The 23,613-nt window shown below is 36.9% G+C and overlaps 1 protein-coding gene across 3 annotated transcripts; it reads left to right on the top strand.

The window, feature by feature from the left end:
• Positions 1–4,257: 4,257 nt before the first annotated feature.
• On the top strand, positions 4,258–20,132 carry LOC5580184 (polyadenylate-binding protein-interacting protein 2). Of its 3 annotated transcripts, none has more exons than XM_021857720.1 (3): positions 4,258–4,521; positions 17,649–17,996; positions 18,057–20,132. In XM_021857720.1, exons 2-3 carry the CDS (start codon positions 17,680–17,682, stop codon positions 18,190–18,192), a joined length of 453 nt encoding a protein of 150 aa, XP_021713412.1. In that variant the 5' UTR covers positions 4,258–4,521; positions 17,649–17,679; the 3' UTR covers positions 18,193–20,132. The 3 variants fall into 3 exon arrangements, with proteins under 3 accessions (XP_021713412.1, XP_001655603.1, XP_001655604.1); XM_001655553.2 differs by having other exon boundaries at positions 4,258–4,735; positions 17,646–17,996; XM_001655554.2 differs by having other exon boundaries at positions 4,261–4,521; positions 17,646–17,996.
• Positions 20,133–23,613: the final 3,481 nt, after the last annotated feature.

Below are 23,613 nucleotides of genomic sequence, written 5' to 3'. Positions count from 1 at the left end.
TTTTAATTTCTATGTACATTAAAAATACAAAATTATTTTTGAATTTTTGGGTCACCCTATCCCACCAAAGAGCACCCTAATGACGAAATAAAAAAATACGGGTCCAAAATTTTTCAAAAAGGCATAACTGGAACAATTTTATAAAAAATAAAAAAAATATTTTTATTTTTCGAGCATCGACCGCCTTGGGGACGGACCAGCACAATTGTGCTGGTCTGAATTTGACCCTAAAAAGTTCATGGAGTGATAGAAAAGCCAAAATAAAGAATGTTTTGTTCTACGAGATGATGAGTTTATAAGGTAAATTTTGAAATAATCACTCTAATATGGTCCGTCCCGAAAGGGATATAGGCTCTGTTATTTATGAGCTCTTTTTGATAAACTTCGCGGCCTCGTCGGGCACTAAACGCATTGTGTTATAGAGTGAGCGTCAGATTTCCGCTCCATACTGGAACACTTTTCTTCTTTAGTATTCTTTCGACTATGCCACTATGTGTTGCATGCAAATACTTTGTAAAGTGTAGTGTTTTATTTACAGGGCAAATTGGCCATTTCATCTATTAAAATTTAAAGCTTGTTAAAAATCTCCTTATATTATAGATTATTTATGAAGTTGCTCTGCATAGCTTATAGGATTCGTAAATTATGTGATTTTGTTGCATTTAAGTATAAAAATCATTTCAAGACAATTTTACGATGTATTGATAGTTTCCAAATACGATTAAGAACTATGAAAGATTTAACGGTTAAAATAAAACGGTTTGCGTTTGCAGGAGTTCCAAGTTCAATAATATTGATGTATTATCTGATTAAGGTTGAACGTAACTAATGAAATAGAATGAAAGTTATTGACCAAAAAGATTATGTTTTGTTGTTGACAAAATATGGTTTTATTTACGAAACTCAAATTCCTTAACACCCCATTTTGCATTTCCGTCAAAAATCAAACATTTTCATGGTTATCTCAGAAATCTGTTATAGGATCCTTATAATTGTATTTCGCTTTTGATATACACGACGAGATAATGGTAGGGCTGTCTTTTGTTCAATTATTGACATACTAGAAGTTGCTTGAAATTCGAGCCGAATTTTTTTTTCATCCCTTAACACCCCATTTTACGGTACCAATAGTGGAGGTACTAAGCACGATTGATCTGCATTTAACCGTCTAAATTCAAGATGCGCAATTAATGCACATGTTAATGTTGTAACGGGAAGTAACGACCATTGACTTAATGAGAAAAATGATTTCATCGTAGTAATCCACGGCATGTCAGTGAAAAATAATATCTCCACTATTGGTACACTGTTCCTTTAGTTGCGGTATATTTTTAATTTGTGTTCCTAAAGTTGCGGTATCCGTTGTTTTCTAATGGGATCCTCCACTATAGGAACACTTTACCGCAACTATTGGTACAAGCAAGAACAGTTTTAGCAATTTTAGTCATATTTCATCAGTTTTAAAGCAATTTGAATGCTGTTTTCAACTATTCCGTGTATCAACAAGCCAATACGTCGATTGGCAGTGTCGGTTCTGTGGCTAATGAAATAAAATCAGTGAAAACGGCACTACCGCAACTATAGGAACTCCCACAACTAAGGGAACACTTACCCTACTTGTCTATTCTTCTACTCTTTGCACATTTTTTTCTCGCATACTCTGAGATAACGCCCTAAAAGCCATTGGTAGCCACGTGTGTAGCTCGTTGTTTCTGAGCAAATGAAAGAATAAGCATCCAAACCAACATCACGGACAGGTAGATAATGATCCTTTCTTCCACATAGTGTTGTTAAATAACATGAAAATCCATTCAGATACTCAGAAACAACGAGCTACACACATGGTTACCAATAGCTTTTAGGGTGAGATCAGAAGTTATGCGAGTTTTCTACGCTTTACACATTTCTTACATTTCTGACAGGCATCTATCTCGCTCAAATAATGGCTCGATAATGATCCAGAGCAATGATGGATGTGCTTTTCAGAATCCTCGCTCTAGAGTTTCCCGCAATATCTGGATTCGCCCCATCATGGCTCCGTTTACGCCACCCCCAATGGTCGCCCATTCTGATCGTCCTTTTATGTCTGGTGGTGAGTAGAGGAACTTGCTTCGATGTGGCCGCATGCTATCCAGTGGGCGGTGGGTGGTGATGCTCAAGAATACTCAAACACCTTCTTGGTTTTTTTCATAGAAAATGCTTCCGACAACACATCGCGAAAATCTCAACAATCTTGGACAGACAGACACATATTTAGTAAGTAGCATATGTCAAAAGTTTATGGTTTATTTCTAAAAACTATTTTTGTTATTACAATAGAATCTCCATAATTCGATATTGAAGGGACCATCAAGTTAAAGAGGTATCGAGATATAGGACACAAAACCAGTACAATTGGGATCCAAGGGACCATTGAGATAGCCACGAAAACCAACTTTTATGATAGTTCTCTAACTTGATATTGAGATACGGAATATCGAGTAAGATAGAGTTGACTGTATTATAGTATTCTATCAAAATTTAATTTTCATTGTTCGATAAACATCCAACCAGTAGTGATTTAAAAAATATAAGGAAGATGATAATACATGTATTCCACCAGATCTTTTAGAAAGATGCGCTCAAAAGTGATCAACTTCACCCCATTTTACGGTAATATTTTAACTAATTCTTAAAAGATTCCTGAAGAAATTGATTGATTGAGTTTTGATTTGAGTTTGCTTGAGAATTTTCATAAGAAAACGCTTTAGGAATTTTACTTGCAGTAATGCCTACAAGAATTCTGCCGAGGATTCAGAGATACAGAGATATTTTTCGAAGATTCTAAGAGAAATTCCTACCCTGATTCCTGTAGAATATTGCTCAGCGATTGCTTCAGTAACTTTTCCCGTGAATAAACGCTTAAAATGTTTTCAAGAGTAAAGAATTTCCTTCAGAGATGCTCAAAGATTGAACAGGAATTCCACAATTGTTTCTTCAATGATACTTTCAACGATTAACAGCCGAACAAAGCGGCAATTCAACTATCAAAATGGCGATTCTAAAAAAAAAAGTGCTGGAACTTGTTGCAAACCCACCTAAATTATTCAAACTCGTTATATAATACTCGGCCTTCCTTAGCCGAGTGGTTAGAGTCCGCAGCTACAAAGCAAAGCCATGCTGAAGGTGTCTGGGTTCGAATCCCGGTTGGTCCAGAACCTTTTCGTAATGAAAATTTTCTTGACTTCCCTGGGCATAGAGTATAATCGTACCTGCCACACGATATACGAATGCGAAATGGCAACTTTGGCAAAGAAAGCTCTCAGTTAATAACTGTGGAAGTGCTCATAAGAGCACTAATCGGAGAAGCAGGTTCTGTCCCAATGATGACGTTAATGTCAAGAAGAAGAAGATATTTTTTATTGATTTTCAATATTTTGACCCTTAGGTCACTTATTTCAATGTTTAATGAGACAAATGAATGTTTTTCTACGATATTTTTTGGATTTGAAATAGTTTCTGAAGAAATTTCGTATGGAATGGCTAAAAGAATTGAAGAGAAATTTAACTTATTTGAATTTAACTGTATTACTAAAAATTCAACACATTTCAAGTATCCTATAAGGGAGCAGAAAATTTACACGAAAATGTGTTCAACATTTTTATCGAATTATTTATAGTTCGAACAGAAAAACTGGTTTTGAAATTTCGATGTTGACGATGATTACGATGACGGATCCTTTAACGTTAATAACATCATACCACAGACAAAAACATACCATCCACCTTTTCGACTTTGACATACATCAACAATTTTGTACACTTTTCTATTTGCATAACATTCGCGATTCTTTTATTGGAGTTTTATTACTTCAATGCTTCTATTTTGTTTGTATCTCCACTAGTTGGACCAAATTCCAATTGGAAAATAGCTGCATGAAAAAATCAGACTTCAACCTACAATTGACACCCACAGCTGGAGCAAAATCGTAACAATCACGAGACTGTTCAAACACAAAGTGGTAAATCCGAAAAAAAAATACGGCGGACATCTTAATCATATGTTTGTTTATACTGTTAAAAATAAAAAAAAATACTTCCTTTCATATGCCAAAATTCCTACACTGTGAGCTAGAAGAAACTCAATCTTTGTCGCGTTAAACTTATCTACGCAATACCCCTCGTCATAGCGCCCCTCTCATGACAACCAAAACGTCAAACGACGTACACCCCACTGTCAAAAACATACATTTGCACAACTGTTTCGAAATTCAACACTCCAATTCCTTCGTCGTATTTATCTTCATTGGGTGCTGATACAGTTTCGCCAGTGGTTCGCTTCAGCCGCCATCTGCAAATAATATTTTTATTATTGCTCGACGAGAGCCGTCCATCAGCTATCGTTCGTTTGTTTGTTCATTCGTTCTAAAGTGGTTGATCTGTTGATCTCGATCGTCTTGAAGAGACGTTCGACTTCGCTATAGCGAGTGAGTGTTGATCGCTGCTGCAAGTGTGCAAGAAAATAACAAAGCAGGCCAGAAAGTAAGTTCTTCCCTATTTTTCCTAATGTCAGGTGAAGAGTGTTGAAAAGTTCGGTCCGTTTTCCAAATTTTTGGGTGATCTTTTTTCAAAATTTTGTGTGTAGTGTTGGAGGTGGTGTTTTTTCGGACAACTTGAACGTTGGTTGGCAGCTGCTAGAGACCCCGTGGTTACCATTTTACCTTGTCCGTCTTTTGACTAGGCAGCGCACACACAGGTAGGCACACAGAAATGGCCTCTTGGAGGCCATTCAACTAAAAGGCGAACACGTACGACGTGCAGGCAGGCGTTCGTGAGTTCGTTCATCATTGGTTGACTGTATTTCGTAAATGCGTTGTTTGCAGGTTTTGATTTAGAGTGTTTGTGGCAGTCCTTAGGAAAATATTAATTTTAAAATGTTATCCAGATATAAAAGTACACCTTTTAAACAGGATAACTGTAAAAAGGGAGCCGTGACATCACGACGTCCAGAAGGCGGAAATGTTGATTTCTCTGATTTGCATTTCTCGACTAGTAGGAAGGACGTATTCGTGCAGTGAACCAGTGGCTTCCAAGCAGCATTTTCAATACGGGTTGAAACCGGGAATTCGGATGTATAGCGATTTAAATGATTTCCTCATCTTTACTATGTAGTGAATTCTGCCTCATTTTACTAAGTAGACATTTGTAACTATTTATAGTTGTGTTTTGTAAAATTTATTGTATTAAAGGATGTTCATTGCTATGGAAATAATTTAAAATTCAAGAATGATATTCGGTATGGTATCGACAATCATCATAAACATATCTGTAATTGAATTTCTGTACAATATTAGAAAAACCCATTATTAATTGCATACATTTAGGCGTTTCCTTGTTTTTTTTTAAGAGCGCTCAAACACTGAATTCTTCTGAATATTACCGAATACAGTCAGGTTTCCTATAAGACGCTGCCACCCACTTTCCTCCCACGTAAATTTCTCAGCAGTTGTTCATGGGATAAAGCTGATTTTTCGTATGTGACTGAGACAAAGTATGAGCTTACCTAAAAAATTTCAGCAGAATCGATAGGACAGTAGATGAGAAATTGCTGTGGGCGTAAAGTGTGACAAGTTCACTAATGTGTAAATTACGTGTACATTTCCACAAAAATCCATATTTTTACACAAATTTTACATTTTTGGTCTACAACTAAAAGTGATATCTTCTGAGATCTAGATTCATGAATAAGATGAACTGAGTCTAACTTAGCACTTCCATTTTTCAAATAAAAGTAATAAAAATCAGGTTTATTCAGTTACTCTGAAACCATTAACTTAAGCTTTCTCTTCAAAGCAATTAAAAAAATTTTGAATGGACATCGTTTTGCTTAATTTCGTTTGCTCATTCTGAGGTAATTTTACTTTTCTCTTCTTTGCGTTTTATTGATTTGACATCGCTTGGTCTAATTTTGATCTCCTATTCTATTTCATGTGCATTAAGGGTATGCGAAATACCGAATGATTCCGTCAAATATGCTTCGAAACGAAATTCCGCGGAATTCCACGGAACTCGCACTGGCGAAATTTGAATTTTGCTATTTCGTTTCGTTTCGCCAAATTGTTAAAATATTTCCACGGAAAATTGAAAACAAACGGAATAAAACGGAATTTCGCGAAATTCGAGTTTAATTTCGAACAAAAAATAGCAAAGCGTTCGCTCCTACTCCTAGCAGCAACAGTCAAAAATGGGTCCGTATCATGGATCAAATCGACTCATATCATGGATCAGAACACTATAACAGCAAATTATCTGCGAGGCAAACAATGGTGTGCTAGTGAAAGCATGCGTTTTGGCGTTTCTTCAGGAATCGCCTTATCTTAGATTCATAACTGTGGTATGGGTTTGCCCCACAAATATGAATCAACGCTTCTAGGCATATGTATGACAGTTTATTTCCTACGAATGGAACAAATGTGTTTAAGCATGTTATTGTTGATTGCGATGCTGTATAGATTTATGGTTCGCGTAGGTAAAATGGGTTCTGCGTAATTGCTACTCCATTTGATGAGATATTCTCCGTTTAATCCAACTTAGATCCATATCTGTGTGCTATATATAACTGTGGGATGACTGTAGTATTGACTGGTCCGCAGGATTGATAAACTGCACTGCCGTTGTAAATTTTCCAAAAACGCCCATTTGCCTTAAATTCCTCGCGGCGAATAGCCCAGGAAAGGAACAACTGCGTTTGATGAACGACCGCAATGTTACCTTCCATAAGAATGAAGAGAGCAAAACCACGGTTTCCTCCGGGGAACATCGCGTGTCCTTTTGAGCAAATCCGTTAATATATCGCAAAAATTGTTTGCACACAAATGTCAAAATAAGCTGCGGAGCGTGAGTCCCTGATGTTCTGAATTTGCTAAGGTGGTGCAGATTATTGATGCGGGCATTAGTTCTCTCTCTTGCTTTCCCACTATGACGTCACTTTTAACTCTGCATAAGAACAGCGGGAGAATAGAAAAAAAAATCTTATAGCACGCATCAATGAGTTAAGGGGGCAGGATCCGTTATTGATTTCGGAATTTTCAAAAGCAGTTTTTTCGTTCAAAATCAAGAAATTTTACATGAAAAAGTGTTCACAGTATTCTGTTTTCCAACCGCAACACAGTGAACACATTTTCATAGAATAATTTTCAGTTTTCAACAGAAAAACTGCTTTTGAAGTTTCAATGATGACGATGATTACAATGACGGAGCGTTGAACGTTAAGGCTCTCCACGATTTCGTTGTTGTGTCATAAAACTCTACATGTAGCAGCGAAATCGCAGCGATTGTTTGTCGCTGTCACCGTAAAAAATCGCGTTGATTTGGGTGATCCAAAGCCACACCTCAAATCTTCAAGAGCACAAATCTAAAGAACCAGACGTCCATTCAAGCTGAAAAATCTATCTATTGGTTACTCGATGGCCAATCGATCAAGTGTGCAGCTTGAACCGCTGTCGGGTTCGTTAGATTTGTGCTCTTGAAATTCTGAGGTATGCCTTCGATTTATATTCACCTTAAACAAGGAAGATGCATACATTATTTTATATCGAAAAATTAATCTAGGTTTATTCACGCTGTACCACACCGCCAACTCCTCTCTCCTCTTATAACGTGACATAATTTCCTCACGACCCCCAATTTAAAAAAAAATGTGAATATTGATAATCTATCATTACAAGTATTGGAAGCCAAATGCCGCAAGGCAAAGGTCTTAACCTTTTCAATACCGACATCAAGTTTCAAAATTCTCTAGTTTCGCCATCTTTCGATCGATTTTGATGATTTGTTTTAGTAAAAATCACAAATCAGTTATGAATTTGATTCATGCATTGCAAGCACCATCAAAATTGGTTCCGGATTTTGATTCAAGATTGGTGGTATACCTAGGGTATTTCACAATAGAAAAGCGCAACAATTTTTTTTTTCCAATTTTCGCACATCTAGATCTAGATAAAACAAAATAAGCCAAACATTTAATTAAGCTCATTGAAAGACGGATTGTCTGAACGAACATGGGTGAAATTGTCAATCTTATTTGCGGTTCCTCTATGCTATGTAGTCCAGGTTCAAAACTATTTTTTCGAAATTTTCAAATATTTTTAAAATACTCTCGAGGCTTAAAATTCAGTGAAAATGTGATTTTGTAGTCAGTTTTAAGGACATATGGGAAGGAATCCCTGTCATGGCAGTGAAAATGGCTTCCTCACATATACAAACACATTTCCGGAAGTCCACATTATTTCTCAAAATATTTCACTTACCTACACTAAGTTCACTCCCAAATTGCTAACGAGACATCAGAACACTGTTACCTTACGATTTCCGTAGGTTTAACACTAGTAGCTGGTAGAAATTTCATGAACCGTGCTAATTTTCAACACGGACGTTGAACTTTGCTACAATTGTTTACACTTATCCGCATGCGAACGAAGAACACTTTTCTTCGAATTTTACCATTTTCGCTAAACGTAGAACCTCCAACACAGTTTACTTTCACTACTTGTTAATAAAAGAACAATTTCTGTTTGATTTTTGATGAAAACAACTTAAGATTTCACCAAACCGTGCTAAAAACAATCACTTAATCACAGCATTTCGCTTTTTTTATTTTTCTAATTTTACGCCGGCTGCTGGCTTGCAGGGCTGTCAGATACGTTGATGGTTACGTATGATATCAAGCAATCTTAATTAGGCGAAGGGGAAAAGACTCAAATTGAAGTAGCGATTACTGGCAACAACGTCTTATCAATTATAATTTTACTATTACCAACAAATTATATAGTTATGAGTGGATTCAAAGGAGTTTCACCTTAAACAAAGAATCTGAAAATGAGATAATATCAACAATCCTTATTTCTTCCCGAAATCGTCCAGAAATTCCTTCACAGATTTTGGAATAGGATCATTTCTCCAGTATTTGCTCTACAAAATAATAGAAATACCTTCAGTATTTCCTACAAGGTTTACTCTTAAAGTTTGCATTCATCCAGATTTGATCCCTCCAAGAATTAATTCACAGTTTATGCAAGGCTTTTTTTATTAGGATCTTCTAAATTACCCCAACAGGCAATCCTGGTTATGTTGCTGTCGCAATATCTCTTGAAGTTTATTACTTTTGCAGTTCTTTTAAAATTATCTTGATTGATTTCTTAGGTATGTGTTGATGGATTTTTTAAAATTAAAGTTAATTCAATACTCCAGCAAATACTAAAGCAAATATTCCAGTGATTCCTCTGTTCTACTTATTTTTCTTCTTCTTTCTGGCGTTGGAGTCTGCTGGGGAAGAGTCTGCTTCTCAGTTTAGTGTTTTCATGATCACTTATCGACTGGGGATCACATTCATTCAAGCCACAAAGCATAAAGTACAGCAAAAAAAAAATGAATATCATTATTCCATGTTTTATGGTATATATTAGCATATCCAAATGATTAAAAAAATTGAAAGGCGTTGCTAAAAATCAAATTTATTTTGGACTCCTCTCAATATTTTTAAGATTGTTTTGAATGTTTGTAACTGCTTTTCGACCCACTTCTTAGTTGCTACATTTAAATTAAGGCTCAAGAATCCATCATTCAATCATCAGCTATCATCAAAAATTAAAAAAAAAACAGTTTTTACGTTCAACTTTCAAGATATCCTCATGAAAATCTATCATCGTATTACATATAACAAGTGTAATGCAATGATAGATGTTCATGAACGTTGCTTCAATTTTGAGCAAAAAAACTGGTTTTGAAAATGTGTAGAACGATGATGGTTATTTTCCTCTCAAACCCACTCATTGCCTTGTGTGAGTGTCAGATATGTTGAAATGAAACCTTAAAAAGTTATTAAGAAGATTTCAAACAAACAGAAAAGAGTTTTACCAAAACATGCGAGGATTCCGCTGAGCAACGCTAAGGTTTCTATATGGTAGAGGATTTAAAAAGACGTTTTTATGCCTATTGTCAAATTTCCAGCTTTTGACAAGAAAAAAAAACTTAAACGTGTATTCCGCGAAACAAATTCAAAAATTTCGTTTCGTTTCGAAAAATTCCGTGAGATATTTGATTTCGTATCGAGTTACACGAAACATTTTTAAATTTCGTTTCGTTTCGTCATTATCAGCGCAAGATATTCCTCGTATCGTTTCGTTTCGTATCGACATGGAAAAAATCCATATCGCATACCCTTAATGTGCATCTTGGTTTTAAAAAAAGATTGACTCGTGATATTTTTTAATGTAGCTTATTATTAAGAAACTTTTGATTTTTCTGAGCATGATTTTTTTTGAGTGGATACTGTTATGCACCGACAGCGTTTGAGATACATATCGTTGAATTTGCATTACTCAGTCAATGCTACATTTCAATAGAGAAAATTTATTTTTTTTTTTGCAGTAAGCTTTCCCTTACTCGATATTTTGTATCTCTAGATAGATGACTATAGTAAAAGTTGACTTCCATGTCTACATCGATGGTCCTTTGGAATAAAACATATGGATGAATAAATAAATATATGAATAAAAAACGCATTTTTCACAAAGCATACATACGACAAGATCAATTCTAGTTAAACATATCGTATCGTTCGTTTGGGAGCCACTGCAGAAGTGTAACAAACAGCACACATATTGAAAGACCATCAGCGATGACCGATGACCGATATGTGTACGCGGTGGTCTTGGTCGTGGTCAACGTCAACAGTCCGTGTTTTTTGGGTTCTTCCCAATCTGTCTCCATTCGATTATGCCTTCGGTGTTTGCGGCTGCTGCTTTTATTTTGTATGTTGTGTGTAAATATCGCAAGGTGTGGAGCTACCTACGATTTCGTAAATATAGCTTCTCGTGTTTATTTTGGTGCACCACAAACTTACGTATGGGATAGCGGAAATTAGTGAGGCAGTTTTTTTTAATGAATGTCCAGTTTGTGAAATTAGTGAACTGTTTTCTAAAAGTCAATCAACTTTATTTTTGATTGACAAACTATCAATTAAACCAATAATTTTCCTAGGCAATTCTCCTAATGCTTCCAGAACTCAGCTGAAACCTTTAAGTACCGTAAAACGGGGTAACTTTGATAGTTTTTTCGAAGAAAACTTCAATATTTATGCATGCTGATGCAAAGAATTACAATTTATATTTTTAAAACAAGTACTGCCATCCTAGCTATCGATTGCACTTGATAGATTGCTAAAATATTAATTCTGAATAGATATATTATTTTTCATATAATCGAAAGTCGGATTTCTGTTTTGGGGTAACTTTGATAGTGGAGTACAGTCACCCCACAGTTATGGATAGCACACAGATATGGATCAAAGTTGCATTAAAACTGGAATATCTTCTCAAATATAGTTGGAATTACCCAAAACACATTTTACCTATGTGAACCATAAATCTATATAGCATCGCAATCAATTATAATATGCTTAAGCATATTTTTTCCGTCCGTAGGAAATAAAATGTAAACCGTATTCCCAGAAGCATTGATTCATAACTGTGGGGCAATAAAAACCATACCACAGTTATGAATCAACGATAAGACGTTATTCATATACGCGTTATGTGTGAAACTATATAGATTTATGCTATGTGGTTTCACACATATATTCAGTTGACAATGACAAGGTTCATTAAATGGAATCAATTTGTGACATAGATTCTTAAATTAATGTGTCGATACACATATAGAAAATTATTACAATTTTTGCAGTGTAGAGTTTTATTTGGACCCGATTGTATTGTGGACCCCCTAAGGAAGTGATTTTAGTTTTGTGTCCCAATTAATTAATTGCACAGCGTAACCAAGTCAAAAAATATGTCAAAATGTAGAGAAAAACTTCCTCTACGAGATAAAAATGCCCAAACGGTCATGTAGGATGCAATAAACGTCGAAAATAATTGAATTGTGAAGCACTGTTTTTCATTATTTTGGACACACCAATACATTTTGGACCCTCAAAGTAGGGGGAGATCCCCCAGTGCCGGACAGCACCCAATACCGGACAAAGTCGAAACATTGAGTAATCATGGTCCAATCAAGATGGTGTTTTAGTAGAAAAGAAAGCTATTATGTAGACTTATGTTTGCGTAGAATAACACATCCTTGAAATATGCATGCCTTTTTAAAAAAGTAGAAAAGTTTGAAAATCTTTAAAAAAATGACGTATTCTCTTAATTTTGAGCCTATTTAGTAATTATTTTGAATATGAAAAAATACTTTGGATCACACAAGCATGATCGAACATAACCCTAATTTGATAGTATTAATGTATTTTGTACCATAATTGAACTAAATATAGACAAATTACAAGTTTCGTTAAGCATCTCCTGTCCCTCAGTTTCGGACAGCTGTATTTGTTATATGATATCTTTGTAATTATTGCGTCAGTGTCTCAATATACTTTAATTTTTCATGGGTTCCGTCGATCATGGTATCAAACATGCAATAAAATTAAGAAGAATGATTATTCAGAACAACATCGTAAAATGTACTATTTTTTCATCATATATGGAAGAGGTTTTTGATAGGCATCTTGCAAACTAAGAAAGACTCAAATTATTCTTGTAAATGTTGCAAACTATTCCTATAGTGTACACATTCAATGATGTTCAAATTTGCAGAAATCGAGGCATTTCCAGATCGTGTCCGGTATTGGGTGCCACCTTTCAAGATCGATCAATTTGGTACTAAAATACATCATCAAAATGCATTGTCAAAATTCATATTTATTTTTTTTAATTTATTTTTGTACACTATAAAAATGATAATATTTATCATAAATGGGTAACACGAGCCCATAAAATCAATAGTTTTCGAATTATGAATTTAGTGGCTTAAGTGTCCGGTACTGGGGGTTCTCCCCCTATATATTTTGGACCCCCGGCATTTTTTTATCGTTTGGCGATAAAGTCTATGACACTGGATGTATAATATGCTTGCCCATAGTCTAGTCAATCGATCGACAATGGAAAACCGAAGAAATTCTACGCTGTTTGTCCACAAATTTGAAAAAAGTTTTTGTTTACATTTGAAAAATTTATGACGGCTTCATTTTCTGTGTATAACGTGGTGTAACGGTTGCATGGATGCACCGATTAAATTAAATTAATCTATATAAATAAAAATGGAATGGTGTTTGTATGTCACGAAATGGCTCAAGAACGGGCCAACGGATTTACATGAATCTTTCACAGTTGAATTCGTCAAGGACTCCGACGTGTTTGTGTGAAGGAAAAGTTTAGGAAAGTCTTCGGAGTAGTCAGGAAAACGGGAGAAAACTAATCTGCAATTTTCTATGGGGGATGGACATGACGTTTAACAACAGCCTACCCAATGGCAAGGGGCCGTCCATAAATGACGTAGCATTTTTCCACTGATTTTTTACACCCCCTCCCCCCTCGTAGCATTTAGTCACAAATGATGATACCCCCCCTTGGAAAATACGTAGCATATCATGAAACATCCCCCCCCCCTAAATTTTTAATTCGTTTTCCTCAGCGATTGGGCTAAAATGAAACATTAAAATCAATCCAGAAATGTCTACACAAATATAGAGATTAATTGATATAAAACACTGAAACATCAGGATAAACTGACGAATGATAGTTTGATATACCGTAACGCTAAAAAATCCTTTGGAAAATAGTTTAAACAAGCATATTTCCTGTTTAAATTACGTAATTTTGATTCCTAGTAATTTAATTTGTAGTACTTTTGCTGTTGTTCAAACTTATACAGTTTACAGCTGAAAATGCAGAAAAAAAGCTGAAAATCTTGCTCGGATTGATAAAGCTAACAGCACTCAGTTTGGGTTCATAAATTTTCATAATATATCGAACAGAAATTTTGTTATAAAGGGTTATATGGACTTAATGGTTCCCTATTTCACTATACGTGATAATTTGATTATCTTTAAATTTTGAGTCATTCTGTGTGTTTAAGTAGTTTAATATCAAATATAACTTGATGTCAAAACATACAAAATTATTCAAAATGTGAAAATTTTCTAGAAAACATATGGCCAAATAGGAAACCACTATAGCCATAACTAGTACACTTTCCCTAATAGGCATTTTTTAAATTGTTCGTGGTTGAGAAACATATTTTAGGGAATTTGATCAACAAAATAATAACAATTCGAGTCTAGTACACGACACTGAAGACGGCCTTACAGTTGAAATCGAAATACGCGTATCTGTCAAAGGATACAAACTCTAGTGGAATTAAATGGTATAGTACTAAATTCGGGTTTTTTCATCTACTTTAATTAATTTAATTTGGAGTGGATCCTCGTCATTATTCTCTAAATTCAAATCCATTCAGGAAACAGTGACCAGATAGAGAAAAAATAACAATTGTAATATTTGGAATGTTTCTAAAATTAGCGATTTTTATGCAACCACCTTTATTAAAAGTTCAGCTAAATGTCATCATCGTTCTCCATACTGAAATATTCTTACTCAACTCATAATGAAACAATGAATTAATCAAAATGCTCTTTCGTTGAATTACCGAGTGATTTAGAAATCTGAAAGATAGGTCAATTTTGATAAAACTCGAATTGGATGTCCTTATTTTTATCCAAGCTGTTCCATCAAGAGCATTGATATATCAATGATATATTGATATATTAATGAGCATATTGTATTCTTTCAAAGAGTTAAAGCTTCAACAGAAAATATGAAAAAAAACAAAAACGGTTGCTTCTATGTATTGTAAATGGTAAAATAATATTTTCCAAGTCGATATAGCATCGATTTTTACTTACCCTATTAAGCTTTTAATTTGTTTGTTTATAAATAAAATAGTTTAGAGACGAATATAATATAATATTTACATAACTATTCAAAGCTTCATAAAATCTGTTTGATTGTATTTATCAGGAAAATTTGAAATTTCTTAGAACTTTTCAACATCATTTCATAACCCAATTTGATAAAGCAGACAAAGAAAAAAAACTGTTTGTCAGTACTCTTTTTACCAAAATTATTCAAAATGCTATGTCCACTAGTAGGGATCCCTCCCTCTCCCTCGTCACATATCGTCACAAATCCGTGAAGACCCCCCTCCCCCCTAAAATGCTACGTCATTTATGGACGACCCCAAAGGGCAAATCGTCCACTGGAAGCATTATCGTGTCGGTGTCAAACAAACGATTACGTCGTCCGGTGTTGAGGACGGCCTTGCGAGAGGAATATTAGATATCTGGAAAAGGAAGGCAAGGAAAAAAGTGGACGTGTACACGACAGCAGGAAATAGAGGGAGTTTTTGCTTGAGCCTATCTGGAAGTTTTTTCTTTCACGGAGTGTCACGAGCGAAGCGCCGATCCTGAGGCTTTGAAACGGGGGATCTAGACTGGGAGTAACACGGCCTGCAAGTTACAGAATCCATGTTGGTAGCATACTTCGTGGACAGGAGTACCTAGACAGATGAATGACCATGAGCATGCTACTCCGTTATTACAAGACCACTATACTTGCAAAAGAAATTAACGGTTGCTACTTAAGATTAACAGCCCCCTCAGTGTACAGGTATGAAGATCTTTGTGCTAAGCAATACCGGCACCGGCTGCGTCAAATGCAGGTCAATTTGGGTTGGAGAGGAAATGTTGACCTGTTACTCGCTATAAATAACCCGTTGAGTCCTCTGCATATGCACGAGAAAACACTGGGAGTTTGCAAAACGGGAAAGTGTTCAATTACAGGATTTGTTTTGGTGAAACGATTATTGTTATTTATATACTTGGTGTTACATCAATTCATTAGATATTACGCCTATTTTCTCGATCCATGACTGTGTCCCTCCAATTTCGATTTTGGTCCACGCTCTCCTGCTCCTATTGCACCCTCGTATTCGAAGCGAACGCCATGTTTGCAAAGTTGTTATCCGGTTGTCTTGCAACATGTCCTACCTAATGAACCCTTCCGGTTTTTGCCATGCTCTGGATACAGGGTTAGCCGTGGAGCCTGGCGCGATTATGGTTCATTCTCCGCCGCCACACACCATTCTTCTGCCCAACACCAAAGATGGTTCTAAAGCACCCATCGTTCGAGGACTCCAAGTGCTTGTAGGACCTCCTCGAGCATCGTCCACGCCTCATGTCCATGGAGGACCACCGGTCTTATTAGCATTTTGTACATGGTGCAGAGCCGTCAGCAAGGGTCCAAGGTAGATGAGATCGTCGACCATCTCGAACGTATCCCCGTCTGTTGAAACACTGCTTCCTAGGCGGGCCCTGTCCCGCTTGGTTCCGCCTATCACACGTACTTTGTTTTTGACACATTCACAACCAAACCGGCTTTTTTTGTCTCAAATTCCAAGCGGGTGTACAGATCTGCCACCGTTCCAAATGTTCTGCCGACAATATCCATATCATCAGCTGAGCAAACAAATTGGCTGGGTTTTATGAAAATCGGTCCTCGGTTGTTAAACCTGGCGCGATGTAGAACAGCAGGCATGGAAGTCCATCACTCTGTCGAACTCCCCGGCGGGATTCGAACGAACTGTATTGTGAGCTTCCCGGGACAGCTGTACTCGTCCATAACTTTCCATACCCCCATACTCGTATGCCACTTTTTATTTGATGAACAGGTGGTGATATTCATCATGAACCTCTGCACCTGTGTTCTCCGTGCCATTCAGGTTTTCGTCGTAATGCTGCTTCCATAACTTCACGTCCGTCCATCAAGCTTCTTCCATCCTTATCCCTACAAATTTCGGTTCACGGCATGAAGCCTTTTCGAGATGCGTTGAGCTTCTCGTAGAACTTTCACGTTTCTTGTGAACGATACAGCTGCTCTATTTCTTCTCATGCCGCTTCTTACAAGCGGCACTTTTTGTTCCGGAATAGGCGAGTTTCCTGCATTCGTTTTCTTTTACATTGCTCCACGTTTTATCGCATTCCTTGCTGCAGCAATGCAGCTCGTAATGCATCCTTCTGCTCCAAATCCATTAGTTGTCAAACCAATCGTTACATGTCCTCCTTTCCACGTACCCAACGTTGCACTCGACTGCGTTGTTGCTGGCTGCTTTTATTGTACTCCAGCAATCCTCAAGAGAGGTTTCATCAAGCTCGCCCTCTTCCGGCAATGCTACCTCCCGATGCTGTGCTGGCAACCTTACGTCGTATGCGGTAGCGTCGTTTGGTTGTGTCAGTCGCGCTAGGTTATACCGAGGTGGGCGTCAATACCATACATTGTTGATGACGGATAGTTTTGGGCGTAGTTTCACCATCACTAGATACTGGATCAGAGTCAATGTTAGCGCCACGATAGTTTCTGACGTCGGTTATGTCGAAGAAGTGCCGTCCATCGATCAAAACGTGGTCGATTTGTAATTCTGTATGCTGTGGTTGGTAATACGCTTGCTTCTTATAAGGGCCCTCGGGGTTAATAAAAATAATAACGATGCGTCAGTTGAAAAATTAATCTATCCATCAATGAACCTAATTTATTGAAAAAATTTTCTTGATAAATATAAAACGAGTTATTATACTTTCGTAGTTCTCTGGTTTTATTCTGGTCAATCACGTCTCTAGCATAATCATATAAAATCGTAAAGTCGATTTAATTCAAAATTCCTGCATAGAAAACCTATAAACCTATAATGTTCCTTTCTCATAATCTATTTTACAGCAGTCAGCTCAGAACAGATAGAAGTGCCAAGAAAATGAAGATGCCAGACCACAGCATTGGATGTAGTAGCTCAAACAACGGTTACAGCGGTAACTACAGCGACAGCTACGACTCCGATCCAGACGGTTACATCACTCCACCGAACGAAGACAACTCGAACGGCGGTGGTCCCAACTTAGACGAAGACTTTTCCGAATACATGTGGATGGAGAACGAGGAAGAGTTTGACAAGCAGGAAATGCAACGACTCGAAGAGGAAGCCCTCATGGAGCAGTGCATTGAAGCAATGCTTCAGGATGAGCTAGACGCCGTACAGGACACCAACCGAGACCCAACGCTAGCAGTGGACAGGTTTGTGGATTGGTAGTTCTGTAAAAGTGTCCAATAATATAGCGTTTTTCTTCCCACCAGCCCAAAGGATTTGTGCTATGCCCTGTCGAGCCTACAGGTCCAGTCCAATGACCCGAAGGTCGCCGTTGAGCAGTCAACGTTGAACCCTCTGGCAGCCGAATTCGTGCCATCGGTGCTATCGTCGACGTCAGTTTAAAACTGAAACCGTTGGTGATCTACAACTCTTTCTCTCTCTATCTTAACAATTCTTCTCTAGCGGTAGGCCAGCAAGCGTAAAGAATACTCAATAAGCAAACAAACAAAAAAATCATTAAAATGTTTCATACTCTCACAGTTGTATCAGTCATCGTCGTTATACATAATAGAAATCTTGTTGCATTTACTTTTCCGTGAAAAGTAAAGTTGAGTATTGTTGCGGGCGGGACTAACGAATCGCGAAGAGCTTCTTAGATGAGCGTGGACTACTGGTGAAATTCGAAAGGCAAACATGGATTAAGAGGTTAGATATCAAGTTCAATCGTACACATATGAATACTTATTTAGGCAAATGACGTACAAATCCAATGTTTTTAGTTATCTTGATCTCAACCAGAGCGTGGAAGACTTGAGAGCAAGATATTACCAAACTAACAAAAAAAAAATCATACGTCGTAATTCAGGCAAAAAATGTAGCATCCCTAGGTATTGTAGAATAACATATAAAAAAATGAACAAAATTTAGGCAAAACAAAATGGCGGCATTGTTTGTAATTAGTTGAAATTTGGCAATCATTTCCAACGTACAGTCTACATTAATATTACAACGAAACAGTCTGGTCATTAAATGCGAATAAATAATAAGTGTGATTCTTTATTATCCCAGAACAATAATGTTTCAGTATTTCAGTGTTACAGTTTTGCAATAATCCAACTGATTTTAGTGAGTAAATAACGATACATCTCAATCAATACGAACATGGAAGTTTTCCGAAATTATCTGCTAAAAACTTATTAAACGTACACAGAATTTGTTACAAAACGAATGAAATAGTTCCTTTATTCGAAAAGCGTACTGCAAAAGCCATTATTGAATTGCTGTAATGTAGTTGGATTTACCACGATCAATACTGAATAGGATAGTTGAAGTCGTATAGTATGCTAAACAGTCTGGACAAGAGCGATTCGGCGCCCTCTTTTTTGGCATTTTCTAATTGTAGGGTCTCTATGCAGTGTTCAGCTGTTCTGCAAAATCCAAAACCCATTTTGCACGTTAAGTATGATGATCTTCCAAAAATTTAAACACTATTTGACTCAATATCGTTACAACTTCAACCAGACTTCTAAACCTTTTACGAGTTATAAAGATGGACAAAATAATTTTGGTTTTTTGATACATATAAAAAGCATGACCGTTGTTTCAATAAGGCTATCCAAACTAATGTAGTAGGACATCTTGATTGAGATGATAGCATATGTTAATTGGAACTCATAAAATGATGGATAGCTACCTCCGTATCCGTAGGCCTATTACTCTAACAAGCTGCGTTAATTACAATTAAAAAAAATACAGACAAAACACCCAAAAATGCTGCTAGTACCATTTTTAATTCTGTGTTGGTCAGTTAAGATAAAAATCGAAACGTCAAAACTCGCATCAAAACTCAATTGTCTACCCTTTACATAAGCGCGAATGATGAAGTGGAGCTTTTACCCAATTAAAATAGTTAGATGAAGATAAAGAAAGGATAGGTTAACAACTTGAACGAGCTAGGCATCGAGAAAACTAACGACGGCAAGTCTGAAACCACTTATGGATAGAAAAAGGATTGCAAATCCTATTTTAGGAAATAAAGTTCCATCCTGTGATACGTTGCTTCTTTGGGAACGAGAAGTTTCACGAACCTTATCTTTGATTTCACTTTCTAAGTATTTCCAAAGTTGAATTTACAAACATTTGTTGCAATCATTTTGTTCAGTGCTGTTTTGGAAGCGTACAAGAATGTTTCCAAAATTAACTGTTAAAAATCTTACTCGAAACAATGGAGCCTTTTAATCTTTTGTTTTATTGAACACGAGAAGAAATTTATTACGTTCAAAATTATATCGACCCTTGTGCATTTATGGACAAAGAACAAACGCGGTGACGAAGAAAACCAAGAGCATCTAATCGACAACAAATAAAAAACAGTTTTAGTCCTTCCCGTTAGACTCGTTTTTATGATTGTGATTGTTTTTCTATTTATTTAACAGTAAGGTAGCAGCGCAAAAAAAAACATATGTAACTTTAAGCCACGTAAGTTCAAAAATAAGTATCAACAGTGTGATAGTAAAAATAAAAAAACAAAAAAATATTAAAACTCTTAATACGCAATTTTGTTTTACTTTGAAAGAACTTTCACTAGAATATAAGCAAAAGGTCGATACATACTGAAAAGCACATGAGCAACCCACGAATTGCCTTTTCAGCATTGCAGAATTTCCCAATGAGTGCTTTTAAAAATTAGAATAAGAAAGGTGATTTTAACCGAGCAAGTTGAATGGTTAGCGTCCGCGGCTACAAAGTAAAGCCATGCTGAATGTGTCTGGGTTCGATTCCCGGTCGGTCCAGGATCTTTTCGCAATAGAAATTTCCTTGACATCCCTGGGCATAGATCATCATCGTACTTGCCACACGATGCACGAATGCGACAATGGCAAAGAAAGCTGTCAGATAACAACTGTGGAAGTGCTCATTGAACACTAAGCTGATAAGCAAGCTCTGTTCCAGTGAGGACGTGATGCCAAGAAGAAGAAGAATGTGGTTTTGGTTTGCGTCTATTACACAAACTACACGGTCACGAAGCCCACAAAATTAGCGCAAACTGCACGGATAAAAATCTGATTCCCACACCATGATTTACAAGTCATAAAATTCATAAATTGGTTAGGCCGTGATTCAGGAGGACAAATCATGGTTCTTGGAGTCATAATCATGATTCTTCATACGCGTAACATCCAGAGCAACAACACAAGGCGGTGCACTTTGCTTCAAGTCATTCGCATCGATCACTCATCATTCAACACGATAGATTAGTACTGTGGTAATGTACGTGGCTCTCAATCAAAAGATTCTTGGTTCGCATCTTGCTCTTGTATTGTTCTTTTTTTGTTATCATTTTATCGGGTAGACTGACAGAAATATAAATAGATCCGAAATGGATGCGCGAATCATGGCTTTCGTGCATTCGATGCATGATCTCGAGCACTCAGCTGCAACTTGTGCCGCGTTACGACAATCTGACTCATGATATCGTGAGTCCAAATCATGGTGTATTTTCATAAGATGAAAACACACACCGGAATTCTGAAAACCGGGTGCATAATCATGATTTTGGATTCTGATTTCTATCCGTGTGGAAGTCATCATCCTAGTTTCCAAAATGGCATCGGACTTCGATTTCTATCATCTTCTCGTCAAGCCCAATTCAAAATATGTAGCTACACGCAGTGATTCTGTTTTGAATGATACAATTCTCGATATCTTTTTCAAATCGACATATGTAGCTTTCATACGGTTTTGAGGAAATTAATTAAGAAGAATCACAACCTGTCTTCTAAAACTGTTTTTAAAAGAATCCCCTATTTAACTTTTTTTTTTACCATGTACATCGCATTAATTTTGCATGCAATCAACTCGCGTGAAAACACTAGGTAATTTCTATCGTTGCCCACAAAAATTGTATGATAAAATGATAAGCCGTTTTATTCAAATACTTACGAGATTTTACAACTCAAGTAGTGTTTTGTTTTGATTCGTGGTTAAGTCACTTTGCCTCCCCATACAACGGAGCGACGATAGTTATGGTTAGGTTGCGAAAGTTGAAAATCTTACTTATGCCGTTTTGCAAATCCTGAAATTAAACGTTCCAAAAGGAAAAAATCTAGTTGGTTTAGAGCGGAACGTGCCCAATTTCATCTGCGAAACACGTAGCTTAAGCGTAAGTTTGTTAACTTTTCTGACTTGAGTCTGTTTGAATAAGTTTTTGAGAATTTCTCCACACCCGAAAGCAATGACACGAGAGCATTTTTTATTTTGATCGAATATAAAGCATTGAAACATGCATCTTTTTACTCTTTTCTAATCAAAAAGAAAATTAAATGCTCATAAAACTATGGTTCTTTTTCCATATTTGTCCAGAAAGATCGAAGGTGCACAACAAAATAAAACTAGCGATTTTACCCAAGCCTGCCTTGATTGTCGTTAATATACAAACTGAAGTCATTTCGTGATTTCAAATTATTTGAATAAATGAAAACTGGTCTAGAAACCTTTGATATTGACATATTAACATACGGAGAGCAAATAGCGTGCAAAATCAGAGAAATAGATAAGGAGGATATTATATTGTATCCATTGTCGGCTGCTTGGGCACGTCAGGAATTAATCATCAATATTAACCTCCTTTTCCCGAGCAGCCTAGATAGCCGCGTAGTGTCGGTAGCGGTTGTTTCAACTGGCTAAGAATTAACACTACGCTACGGACTACCTGTTCCGGTGGTAAAAGTCCACTTCACAGGTGACCCCTAGTTTATGGGTGATGCGTACCGTGCCTAGGAATGAATGGTTAGGGGAGTCTAAATAAAACCTAACCGCTAACGGAGCCTGTGGGGTACCAGGGCGCCCTCCACAGTATTGAGTCCTTCCTGTGCTACCCGGAGCAATGGTGCAGGTGACCTTGTGTTTCTCCGAGACAATCGGCTGCCCTTCTTCAGTCTCTATCCTGAGGCTTAATAAGGGTGGGATTATGAATATGTTGACATTTAATTTAAATTATCACCTATATGGATTCGCATCATGCGTTTTACAAGTGTATTCTGTGCTCTTTCGCCTTTGGCGACTTTAAATAGATACCGATCTGGATTTTTCCGTTGCTGGTCTTTTTCGTGCTGAGAATGCAAAAAGCTTAATTCTGCCTAGTTTGGGTAGTGGCTACAATTAGGTTAGCTCAGATCAATCTTCAGCATAAAAGAACAGCAACGATCAATCTTTGCAGACTCATGCAAAATGGTGCAGCCCAAGTGGCGCTAGTTCAAGAACCCTACTTTCGTAGAGGGAACTTCTATCTAGGTAACCTTGTGGACCCAGTTTTTGCTACTTTCAGCAAACTTGAAATGGCAAACTCGCTCAACAGGAAATACATCTATTGTTCGGTATATTTACTACATGATGAACCATCCCCAACGGATGATTTCAAACGAGTTGTCGTACACTGCGTAACAAAAGGCCTTCCGTTGATTGTGGGTAGTGATGCCAATGCTCATCACATCATCTGGGGCAGCTCAGATATCAATTTGAGAGGCTCCAGTCTGGCAACATAGGCAATCGCCCAACCTTCATGGTTTCTAATAGAGAAGAAGTGTTAGACATAACGAATTGGCATGTATCAGATGAGGAATCATTATCTAACCATCGCTACATCTTTTTTGAACATTCAAATGTAACTGCGCAGACTTTGCGTTTTAGGAATCTCCGGTCAACAAACTGGGAACTCTATATTGAATTGGTTGCGACCAAATTTCATGGATATTCTCCGTCCATTGAAAATCCAAGTGATCTGGATGATGCCGTTGATACTACAACCAGTGCTGGGAATGGCTT

The sequence above is a fragment of the Aedes aegypti genome, chromosome 1, assembly GCF_002204515.2.
Source record: "Aedes aegypti strain LVP_AGWG chromosome 1, AaegL5.0 Primary Assembly, whole genome shotgun sequence".
Taxonomy (NCBI): Eukaryota; Metazoa; Arthropoda; class Insecta; order Diptera; family Culicidae; genus Aedes; species Aedes aegypti.
This window is presented reverse-complemented; position numbering and strand designations above follow the sequence as displayed.